At 40.4% G+C, this 11,863-nt stretch overlaps 2 protein-coding genes across 7 annotated transcripts; both read left to right on the top strand.

The window, feature by feature from the left end:
* Positions 1-109: 109 nt before the first annotated feature.
* LOC132797403 (NCK-interacting protein with SH3 domain) lies at positions 110-9,138 on the top strand. Of its 6 annotated transcripts, none has more exons than XM_060809173.1 (10): positions 112-363; positions 981-1,549; positions 2,465-2,829; positions 2,899-3,048; positions 3,110-4,423; positions 5,070-5,267; positions 5,346-5,454; positions 6,220-6,429; positions 6,502-6,674; positions 6,736-9,138. In XM_060809173.1, the coding sequence occupies exons 2-10, from the start codon at positions 1,546-1,548 to the stop codon at positions 6,925-6,927; spliced, it is 2,715 nt and encodes a 904-aa protein (XP_060665156.1). In that variant the 5' UTR covers positions 112-363; positions 981-1,545; the 3' UTR covers positions 6,928-9,138. The 6 variants fall into 6 exon arrangements, with proteins under 6 accessions (XP_060665153.1, XP_060665154.1, XP_060665156.1 ...); XM_060809172.1 differs by having other exon boundaries at positions 2,462-2,829; XM_060809170.1 differs by lacking the exon at positions 981-1,549 and having other exon boundaries at positions 110-363; positions 2,462-2,829.
* A 480-nt stretch (positions 9,139-9,618) lies between these two features.
* LOC132797410 (trichohyalin) lies at positions 9,619-11,476 on the top strand. Its single transcript, XM_060809180.1, has 2 exons — positions 9,619-9,758; positions 9,840-11,476. Exon 2 carries the CDS (start codon positions 9,869-9,871, stop codon positions 11,384-11,386), a length of 1,518 nt encoding a protein of 505 aa, XP_060665163.1. The 5' UTR covers positions 9,619-9,758; positions 9,840-9,868; the 3' UTR covers positions 11,387-11,476.
* The last annotated feature ends 387 nt before the right edge of the window (positions 11,477-11,863 follow it).

Here is an 11,863-nt window from a genome sequence, read left to right as displayed (position 1 = left end):
ACCAATATACCACATGAAGTGTAACCAGCGGCAATAATCGCTTGTGTTTTTGGTATATCCCACATCCCAATCACAGCTGTTAATAAAAAGCTCACATCGCAAGCTTTTTAAAGTTTGTTGAAACTTTCTGCAAAGTTGCGACGCTGTAGTCTCTTTTTGTTTACATATTGAGCCTCATTAAGATTCAATATTAAAATACATACATATATTCTTTTTTTATTTTCGGACGATAAATTGTGTTCATCAAGTGTTTTCTTTTTTAATTTTTGGTTATATTCAATGGCTAAACGGTGCATACAATATTTGACATTTGGCTAAGTGAGTGATGGATGTTCGACAGAGTGCGGCGTGCAATGAGTTTAAGTATGCAATTTAATTCAGTCAAAACAATTGATTAAATAATAAGGAAGAGCTATCTTTATATTGTATGTGCACGTGTTTGCGGCAAGTGCATTTATCATATTAAAAGTCACATTTTGGCATTTAAGAATCGCATTTAGTTTGACTCATTGCATTCACACACACACGCATACATATCGATGTTTGTGTGTGTGTATGTTTGTTTGTAATTTGTGTTGTGCTTCACATACCGCTTTTCGAGCAAAACAAACATGAAAAATACCGTTACACCGTCAAGTGCGCCGACGTGTATGTGTGTGTACGTGTGTGAGTGCGCTTGGGTGGAGTAGATGTACACACACCTACAGACATACATACATACAAGCAATGCTCTGTGTTGAGTCCTTTGCATTAACGCTTCCGTGTTTTAGCATCACGATTGTATATGAGACGTGTTTGTGTGTGTGCGAGCAATGTAAAGCATAAAATGAGAGCATCATTAGAGATACACGGAACTGCGAAATGAAAAACGTCAAATATTGCAATTCCATTAAATCAAAGTTGGGTGTGACAAAGTGGGTGTGAGTGAGAGTGCGTGCGTGTGTGTGTATTAAATTAGTGCTTGTTCGTTCTTCTTGCAGGCGCTTCAGGGCAGGCAACAACAAGTGATAAATAAACGACAACTGCATCATACATACATATGTATGTATGTATGTAAATATGTGTATATAGATACATACATACATACGTATTTATGTATGCGGATATTTATGAGAAATAGCGAAACACGCCCAAAGCGATAGCAATAAAGAAGTTTCGCTGTCGCATACAAAAGACGTTGCACGACAATTCCTGGCAAGGCGAGCAACCGCAAACACAACAACTACAACAACAACAACATCATCATCTTCGACAACAATAAACAACGCCCATCAGCAGCAACAACAACAACAACAATAGAAGCAGAAGCAGCAGACAGTGTTGCCAAGTGGCGTAAAGACAAGAGACAAAAACAGTCGGAATAAACGTAACGTAAACGTCCTTGGTTAACGGCAAAACGACAAAACTGGAACAGGCGTAAAAAGCACAATACGAAAGTCGGACTGCACACACACACACACGCATACACACAGCCAAGCGCGCTTTGCTCACAGACAGAGACATAAACAAGTGGAAAGACAAAAACAGTGTGTGCTACAAAAAAATATGGGTAAGTGGGTTGTTTAACTTTTTCGACAAATTTGCACACACTCATGCACACTGCACTTGTGTAAGTGTGTGATTGTGTGTGTGAGTGTGTGGGTGAGTGCAGGTGACAATGGTCGCCGCAGTAGCAGCAATTGACGGTTGAATTAGTTAGATACAAAAAAAAAACAACGAAGAGAGCAAATTAGGAAGAGAGTGAGTGAACGAGGAAGACAGAACGAAAAAGAGAGAGAGTGAGTGAATGGGGCGCGTGAGAGCGCGCACAAGTGATACGACGTCCTGTTTTGAAACATTGTCGTTGTCGTTGTCGTTGTCGCGTTGCCTTTGCCTTTCTTTTGTTATTTTCAGCGACAAAGCGACAGAAGCTTTTAGCGAAGCCTCTGTAAGTGTGTGTGTGTGTGTGAATGGCAAAAACAATGTATGCAAATGCTGTAAAACAAAAAAAAATAGAAGAGAAATATGAAAATTGCATTTTTCCTGTGCGCGCTCTATTGTAATTTTTGCCTTTGCTGCAGGCGTCATTCCTTTCTTCTATATGCGCTCTCACACTCACTCGCCTCGCTCTCTCACTTTCTCAGTGTGTGTGTGTGTGTGTGTGTGACCAGGCATGCCAACAGTCAGCAGTTTTGGGGCCCTCGGCAGTGAACTTTTTAGCGCCTGGCTGCCAGGAAGGGCCTTAAGCACAGGGCACAAAATAATAAAAGAAAGAAAGAAACAAAAAAAAAAAACACTAAAGAAAAGAAGAATTCGCTTCGCTGCGGCATTTGTTTGCCCCGCGTGTGTGTGTGAGTGTGTGTGTGCAATTGTGCTTATGTGTGTGTGCTGTTCACGCCCCTTTTACAACACTATAATTACAAGCTTTAAAAGAGAGATTTAATCAAGCAAAGGGTCACACTTATTTGTGCTTACGTTACAGCAGCAGCAGCGCCAGCATCGCCTACAGCAACAGCAACAACAACAGCAACAGCAGTAGGGACAACAGCATCATCGACTGCAGCAGCAGCGGCGTCGACGTCAAGTGAGCTTGGAGCTGGCGTTGGTGGAAGTGGAATTGGAAGTGGAGGTGGAGGTGCAGGTGCTATCGATACCTCATCGGGCAACGGCATCGAGATGCTCAAGGCACTATACGATTTCCAAGCGGTCTATCCCAAAACGATCAGTTTCGATGAGGGCGAATATTTTATACTATATCAGACATCGGCACGCCAACGTAATTGGTGGCAAGTGGTTAGCATGAAGGGCAACATTGGCTTTGTGCCATCCAATTACGTAATGAAGATTAAGGTGAGTGCTTAAAAGGCAAAAACAAAAAATGAGTTTGAAAAAGAGTTTGCAACTAATCGATTTGTGCAGGTGGAGCATGATTTTCTCATCAGTTTTCTCAACTCATCGATTGAATCGCTGGAAAAGTGCACGGATCCGGAGATCAATGGCATTATGTCCAAGGACGAACTGCTCGACCGTCTGCGCGAAAAGAAGCACACCATGGAGCGTCTCTATGCCGTATGCATACACAACTTTTTAATCAGTTTTAAGTGCATTCAATTGATATCCCTTTTTACAGGAGAGTTCGGAACGTGACGGAGACTCATCGTTGTCCTATTCGCACAGCTACAGCGACAAGCAGCTGAGTGGTAGTCACAGTCATTCGCATCGTCATTCACACTCGCATCCACACTCTTCGCACCAGCAACAGTTGCAGCACCAACAGCAGCAGCAACATGCGTTGCAATCGCAACAGAACAGTCCGCCTGCCACAAAGCGTCTGGACATGAGCAAGAAGAGCATGTCGAGTCCAGCGGTGGGCGTTAGTGTGCCGCATGCCATGCCCGAATCGCCCAGCATGGGCAGCATGCAGCTGCAGAGCAGCAGTTGCACCATACAGACACCGCAGCAACAGCTGCAGCAGCAGCAGCAACAGCCGCTGCCAGCTCCTCCTCAGGTGGCCAGCACATCAACAGCAGCAGCAGCGGCAACCGCAGCAGCAGCTGCAGCGGCGGCGGCAGCAGCAGCACAGAAAGTCACAGCCTCGGAGATGGCACAGGATAATAGCATCACCTCGGAGCCATCGGAGACAACCACAACGACAACGACGACCAGTGAAGATGTGGTCACCACATACAAGGAGACCAGTCAACTGAGTGCGGCCAACGGTGTTGCGACTGCGTCAAATTCGGCAACGCCAGCCAATGGCAATTCAGCAGCAGCGGCCAAATCATCGTCGGCTGCTTCATCGTCGGCAGCAGCGGCGACGGCGTCGTCATCGACGCGCAAACCATCGCATGCTGAGCCACAGAGTCTGAGTCTCAGCCAGGGAGCGGAGGATAAATCGGATGAGGCGAGCGATGAGGATGATGATGTCGATGTCGATGATGATGGCTGCAATGGTTGCACAAATCCGGCCATCAATAGTGCCGACAACAGTCAAGCGCTGGACGACAGCATTGAGAGTCCATCGCCATCGCATCGTCTCGCAGCTGCTGCAGCAGCGGGAACAGCGGCAGCCTCATCATCGAGCAATGGCCGAGGACAGCTGAAGGTGGAGTCATCGGATGTCTATCAAATTGTCGATGCGCTGCGTCGGAATACGAATCTCAGTTTCGATTTGTCGTGCGAGGCATTGCGTGTTGTGTTGACCAGCCTGGAGCAGTTGTACAATGGCGCCATCAATCCGTATCTGGAGGCAGTTGCTGTCCATGTTACCGGCAAAGTGCCGACGCCCAAGGAGCTGCTGGGCATCACACACGATGCGAAGCGTTTGCAGTATTTGTTTAACCAGTTGGCCGATTGCAAGAACGATACGGAGCAACGTACTTGGATGCTCTACGAAGACGAGGAGGATATTATACAGTTTCTTGAGGAACTTGTCGAAATACTGGTGAGTGAAGCTACATCATAACTTTTGCACTAAACGGCCACATCTGAAATGCACTTAGTGGCAAAGTTTATTTACTTAAGGGTCAGACAAGAGAGTTAGAATTGCACATTAGTAATTTCCCACTTAGCGGTCGCTCCTAAAATGAACTTAGTGACAAGGCTTACTCACTTAACTGTCACTTAAAAGCGTTAGAACTGCACATCCTAAATTTTACACTTAGCGACCACATCTGAAATGCACTTAGTGGCAAAGTTTACTTAAGGGTAAGACAATAGGGTTAGAATTACATATTAGTTATTTCGCACTTAGCGGCCACTCCTAAAATGCACTTAGTGACAAGGCTTACTCACTTAACTGTCACAATATAAAAAGAATTGCACATCACAACCCTTGCGCTTAACGGCCACTTCTAAAGAACACTTAGTGTCCAAATTTACCCACTTAAGGGTAACACAAGAACGTAACGCATTTAGTGGCATTGTTTACTCAAATAACTGAAACACAAGATCGAAACATAGAAATACACAGAAATGTGGTATTGCTTCTTCTATCTTTATAATATCAGTTTTGGCCGTTAAACAAATTAAGCTTATTTACCTTTTACTGACTTTGTTTATTCTCTTCTCTGTCTTCTTGTGCTGGACAGAACAATGCGGATGAGAACATCAGTTGCTATGAGATGTCGTGCGATCAGTATCAGATGTTCATCAATCTGGTGCAGTACTATCAGATGGAGACACGCTGGTCCATCAAACGCCTCCTGCTTCAGACCTTCACAGCTGCCTGTCATCTTGATCACATTATCGTCGACATTCTGCTAACTTCAGTGCTGCCACTCGAGATTGTAAGTTGCACTTTTTATTCATATATATTTACTTAGCAAAGTGATCTAATTTGTGGTCAAAATTTCAAATTTCTTAAGGTCGAAGACATGAAGGCACACTTTGCCAATCTGGATCGGTTTAAGCAGCTGGTCAAGATGCTAACCATAATATTCTCGCTGGGCCAGCTGATGCCTGTGAATCATCAAGGTGAGCAAATTACATTTTGTGACATTTCATTTAATTTGGAATAGAATCAACTAATTTGTTTGTCTTGACAAACTTCTTATGCATTGACTTGCTAAACTATCATAATTTGCTTTAATCTACTTACAAATATCGCACTTTAACGATATTAAAACATTTATTGCAAGTTTGGCAAGCATTAAAAGTAGTGTTGTAGCTCTTAGCTTTTGTTTGTCAGTAAATTCTGAACTTTCCTTCTCTGCGATTCTCAAATTGTTAACGTAATACGTACATAGCTCTGAATTTAGTTGTTTAACTTTAAAGTTAAAAATTTGTATATGGGCAATTCACAGACGAAATTTGTCGCGTAATATTTACAGTGAAAAAAACATAAACTGAAATACTTTAAAAACAAGAAAAGGGTATTGTTATAGCTGTGGATTAACACTTTTATTTAGAGCTAAGATTGATTTTAGATATTTTTTTTGTTTTACTATAAAATACATAAATTCATTATTTGTTTGGTTTGCGTTCATTTCGATACTTACTTCGATAAAAGTGCTAATCAAGAGCTATAAGATTTATTTTTACTCAAAATAAAAACATGTTTTGTTATATGTTTTTCCACGTTAAATATTGTCGCATGCGATATTTTCGTCAGAGAATTTCCCATATATAATGTAATCATAAAGTGTTGCTTGTATTACTAAAAACTTTGCAGATAGATTAGTACATTTTCAACTATTTTATTCACTTATATATCTAATAATTTGTACTTAACTTTTGCAGATTATTTGGGCGTGCACTTTGCCAGCTTTTTGCTGGAAATTGTCGAGGGCAACAACCCGGAGGTACTGGTTGATATGGTGATCGCTCTGATACTGGCATTCAATCAACAATTTAGCGAGCATGCGGTGAATGTGATCATCGAAGCCATGCAGAATCTGCCCACAGCCAAAGTGTTCACCGAGAAGCTCTTGTTGCTGCTCAATCGAGAAGGTAAAGCCAAACAATTTGTACTTTATGTTGTGATTACTTTTACTAAAAGTGAATGATTTGAATTTGACTTAGATGATCCAACGCGACTGCTGAAGCATCACAATGAGCACATGAACACGGTGCTGCGCATGTTTATTGACATCTTCAGTCATCCGGATACGGCTGGCATGTTTTATACAAACGATATTAAGGTGCTCATCGATATTGTGGTGCGTCAACTCTCCGATCTGGATGCGGGCAATGTGGTAAGTAATAATGTATAATATATATTATATATTACTTTTTTACTAACAATTTATGTGTTAGTTACGTCCGTGCTATTTGGAGCTGTGTCGTCGCATTTTGCGCAACACAAACTATCAGGAGCATCAGCATCGCAAGCACGATCTCATGAAGATCTTTACGCGCATCTTTTGCGAGGAGACCGAATGCAGTGCATCCGATCAGCAGTTAGTGCGCGAAATCGCCAACGAATTTCCCCAATTGTTTAAGGCATAAGAAAGTGGTGGAAAATGGAAAGTGAAACACACAGCCAGAATTGCAAACAGAAAAAAAAACACAACTCCTAAAACCAACTAAAACCAAAATAAATACCAATCTAAAGCGTTGCTAGTGAGGCTACCAAAGCGAGCCAACCAAAAAAAATTTTCAATTTTAAATTGTATAGTTTACAAAACTGAGAAATCAACAGAAGCAGCAGCAGTTAAATAACTTTTCGGATAGCCTTAAACAAATGAATCAACTGCATTTGAAATCTTATTTATTGACGTAGTCTTAATTAGTTTAATGTTTTCTGTTATGTCCTGGTCTGTCTTTAAGTTAACCCAAATCGAGTCAATATTTGTATCTAACATATTTAGATGTATTTATGCTGCGGCTTGCCGTTGCGCTAACTCTGCTTTTAATCGTTGCAGTTTTATATAGATCATTAATTAATTAGAAATCATTATCAATATGATTATTATTATGATAGTAATATATATTTTAGTTAACGATTAAGTCGTAGAAAGCCAAAGAGAGAGATAAAAAAAATCAGTTTGCTTTCGATTTTAAATCTTATTATGCAAAAATTATGAAATGCAGGCATTTTCAGTTTTTAACTACATTATGATATAGAGTGGCAAAACAAAAATATACACATTACATATACATATATAAACTGTGTATTTTTTAGAGATTAACAACCAAATTTATAGAAAGAACAAGACACAAATTTTACATCAACCAAATTTATAGTTAAACGAAAAAGTAAAAGAAAATCCAAATGAAGTACGAAAAACGAATATGAGAATGAAAATGGCATGCAATTGATTTATTTAGCAAACAATAAATGACAAAACAATTAAATATATATAGTATATATATAGGAAAAGGAAACGAAAGAGATGGGCAAAGTAAATTCACTAAACAAATGATATTTATAGAGAGTAAAATACAAGAACATAAATGTTAATTGCAATCAATAATACAATTATATTTAATCAAATCCAACTAATGAGCATAATGTTAAATTTGTTTATATAATCTATGAGAAACAAATCCCAAATGCAACCACAAACACACACACACACATAATTAACGAATACGATCGAAAATCGACGACTGTTGTTAAAGCTCAGCCGCAAAATGGCATTGAAAAAACCAAAAACAAACAAAAAAAAACAAAACACAATTGTAACAACAAAATCAAATAATTATTAATGCATGAATGATAATAGACGATTATACAAAATTTGTTGAGAACATGAAAAACACTTTCGCTCTCTCTCTCTCTCTCTCTCTCTATCTCTCTTTCTCTAACACATACACCTTCACTCTCGCTATCTCTATCTAATCAAATCAATAACAAGAAATGAAAATGCAAAACAAACAAACTTTTGGACAAATGCAATTTTATATAATATGTGTTTATTAATTTGTAAGACGTTTTTAATTTATAAACATATTAAGTTTATTGTTAAACGATAAAACAAAACAAAAAATCCCCAACAAAAAAAAAATAATTGTTGAATTGAATTGAAGCAAAAAAAAACACAAAACAAAAAAATGTACAAAAGAATTTTTAACAACAAGTTTATCAAGAAAACAAACAATAACAAGCCACAACAACATAGCAAAAATGCTCACGAAAAAAAAAAAACAAAAAACCAATTAACTTAACTAAATGCAGAAAAGAAATTAATAAGCCGCACATTTCAAAGATCAAATATACAAAAAAAAATCATATTCTCAAATTGCAAACAACAAGAACAAAAGTGAAAGCAAAATGATATATTCAAGAAATCAATCTGATTACCAAGTTAAAATTCTTTTTTTCGAAATACACTCGATTTTTGTACTCTTTCGAATTGAAATTAACACACACACACACAACAATAATGACCACAAACAACAACAACAGCAAACAGTTTCAACATTTTAAAACGATTATAAACAAAGCAAAATGAAAAATTAGTAAAAACGTTTTTATTAACTTTGTTAATTTTGCTCATTTTAAACCAAATGGAAAACAGAAAATGGAAAATGGAAAAAAGGCAACGCAAAATGCATTGAAAATGTAACAAACAATGAAATTGCAATAATTGTTAAGAGTAATAAAACAAATGGTATAATAACAATAATTATGAAAATTAAAATAAACATCCAGAAAATCAACAAAAATGTTTGCACTAAATATTACGTATACGCATGTCGAGACGCAGCTAAGTTGTAAGTATAAATTGTTTAAGTTTCAAAATGATTTTCTAACTTCTTTTCATTTATTTTAGGATTAAATTTATCCAAGCAGCAAATGCCAAAGAGATTCGAGATAAATAAGAGAGACTGTTTCAGTTTTTGTAACTGATTTTTTCCTTTTAGTTTAGCTATCAATTTACTCTGGATTGGAGTCGCTTAAGAGAGAGACTGTTTAAGTTTTTGTACCTAAATATTACGTATACGCATGTCGAAACGCAGCTGAGTTGTACTATAAGTATAAATTGTAAATTGTTCGAAATGATTTTCATACTTCTTTTCATTTTAGGATTAATTTTACCAAGTAGCAAATGTCAAATGGATTCAAGACGAAGGAGAGACACAGTTTCAGTTTTGAAAACTAATTATTCCATTTATTTTAGCTATCAATTTACCCTGGCAGCAGGCGTCAAATGGGTTCGAGACAAACGAGAGAGATGCTTAATTTATCGGCACTTTTCGTTCAGTTTCAGTCAAACACACACACAACTTGGAAATTAGTTCAGATGATTCGAGAAGGAATTAATACATAACAAAAAAACACACACAAAACATAAACCGTAAAAACGATTTTCGCAACGCGACTTAAGCAACTGGTTTGCATTGCATTTGAGAGTTTCCGATTAACATTTTTATTCATTCGAGAGTTCCCGATTAACATTTTTATTCAATTCTAGACAACACACTTTACACACACACACACACAATGTCTGGTCGAGGACGTCGTCAACATGTGGAACCAGCGCGCATTCAATATGGTGCCTGGGATGATCCACGCGTCTCGCTGTTTGCCACCGTGCCGCAGGAGCCGCTGGATGATATGTTGGGACGCATGAAGCGCTTGCCGGAAACAAAACGAAAACGTGATATGGAGGCGCTTGATGCCTCGCCTTTGGTGCTGGCGACATCGCCTTCGACGAATCGCCTTTATCGGGAGGTGAAATATCAGGTGCAGCAAATAGCCGATGATCGCAATCGTAACTATCATCCGATACAGGAGCGAGAGCGTCAATCGGCCATGATTGCCCAAACGATGGCCGAGCAGAATCGTCGTGAGTTCGCCGAGGCGATGCGACGCCAGCAGCTGAACGTGAATTCGCAGAGATTGCGTGACCTGCAGACGGAGATCGATCGGGCGAAGACAACGTTGAGTGTGGTGAAGCGACGCAACGAGAACGTCAAGACAATGGGCAACGAGCGGGAGCGGGAGCGCAAAGAAGCGCAAGCGGCACAGGAGAAGATCCACAAGGAGAAGCTGGCCGAGCAGCAAGCTGTGCAGCGAAAGGCACGTGATTACAGTCAACAGCTGGTGCAACAGATACGCAAAATAAGATCCGAACGGGAGGAGAAACAGTTTACGGAACGTGAGGAGGGCAGACAGAAGCGTCAGAATGATGAGTTGGCATATGCCGCCGATTTGCGGCAGGAACTTGAATGGCGTCACGCAAAGCGCATTGAATTGAAGCGAATGCTCGATGAGTACTCGACGTTGAATCGCAATTTACGCGACAGGAAACCCGCAGAAGCCCACAAACTGGATGTCATTGTGCTGGAGGCCATGGGACCGGTGACAGCCAGCTTTGTGCGTCAAGAGATGCAGCGACGTGCCGATAGCATTGAGCGGCGTCGCCTGATTAGCGACGATCTGGGACAGCAGCTGTACGAGAAGCACAACCAACAGGTTGCCCATGAAAATATGATTGCCGACATACTTGTGTGTGAGCGAAAGGCACGCGAGAAGAAGCGTGCCCATCAGGAGGTGCAGAAGCGTCACGAACGGAAGCAACAAGTTGCCATCGATCTGATCAATCAGTGCAAGGAGCATCGTTTCTATGCCGAAAAGGATGCCAAACTCGGCCAAATCACACGCGACGCGACCAGTTTCATGGAGCGACAGTATCAACAGGCTGCCGATCGAGAGGCTGCCAGTCGTGCCATAAATAAGGCCAGCTACGACGCCATTGCCAGCGACATGGTGTCCAATATGCGACTGCGTGCCGCCGCTGTTGAGGAGGAGCGCATGATCATGAAGGCGCTGCAGGACATGGAGCTGGAGATGGAGCGACGTGTCGATGAGGAGCGAATGCGTGTGCTGCACGCCCAGGCCAGGGACATCATCGAAGAGGTGCGTCCCTGCAAGTTGTCGCATGCGGAGCGTCAGACATTTGGTTTGCCCGCTTGCAGCTTGCATGACGATGACAAGCACAACACTCACACGACTTAAGCGATCGTTTGAATTTACCATTCGTTGATTCATCTAATTCCGTGCACACAGATGCTGTTCAGACTCGACAAAAATATATTTGTTTACGCATTTGCCTCGTTTCATTTATTGTAAAAGCTGTGGCATACTTTTAGTTAGCTCAATTTCTATTAAAAGGCATCACAAATTCATAAACTGCGGCATACTTTTAGGCTGCACAATATACATGGAAACCCACTCAAAACCCAAAAACTGTTGCATACTTTAGGGAGGCCAAAGGAACTCAAAGCTTAAGCTCGCACTCGAAGATATTCCACTCAATCCATTTTTGATGCGGCTCAAACACATTTCTCGCTTGCTGCTGATTTATGTTCGCCTAGTGCTTGGCTCTTTAATTTGTCCCTAGCTCAACAAATGCGGACCAACTAACACATACATACATACACACACACACACATCATAAATATGTATGTATCCATATGTAAATATATATGTAGT

The sequence above is a fragment of the Drosophila nasuta genome, chromosome X (assembly GCF_023558535.2).
Source record: "Drosophila nasuta strain 15112-1781.00 chromosome X, ASM2355853v1, whole genome shotgun sequence".
Classification (NCBI taxonomy): domain Eukaryota; kingdom Metazoa; phylum Arthropoda; class Insecta; order Diptera; family Drosophilidae; genus Drosophila; species Drosophila nasuta.
Note: the sequence above shows the minus strand (reverse complement) of the source record. Positions and strands in the feature narration are given on the sequence as shown.

What these genes read in the sequence shown, in the direction of transcription:
- LOC132797403 (XM_060809167.1), top strand. Translation starts at nt 2,153, where the DNA reads ATGCCAACAGTCAGCAGTTTTGGGGCCCTCGGCAGTGAACTTTTTAGC. An exon ending in TGTTTGCCCCGCGTGTGTGT is followed by an intron (nt 2,331 to 2,461) that starts GTGAGTGTGTGT and finishes CTTACGTTACAG; the next exon opens with CAGCAGCAGCGCCAGCATCG. An exon ending in ATCTGGATGCGGGCAATGTG is followed by an intron (nt 6,675 to 6,735) that starts GTAAGTAATAAT and finishes TTTATGTGTTAG; the next exon opens with TTACGTCCGTGCTATTTGGA.
- LOC132797410 (XM_060809180.1), top strand. Translation starts at nt 9,869, where the DNA reads ATGTCTGGTCGAGGACGTCGTCAACATGTGGAACCAGCGCGCATTCAA.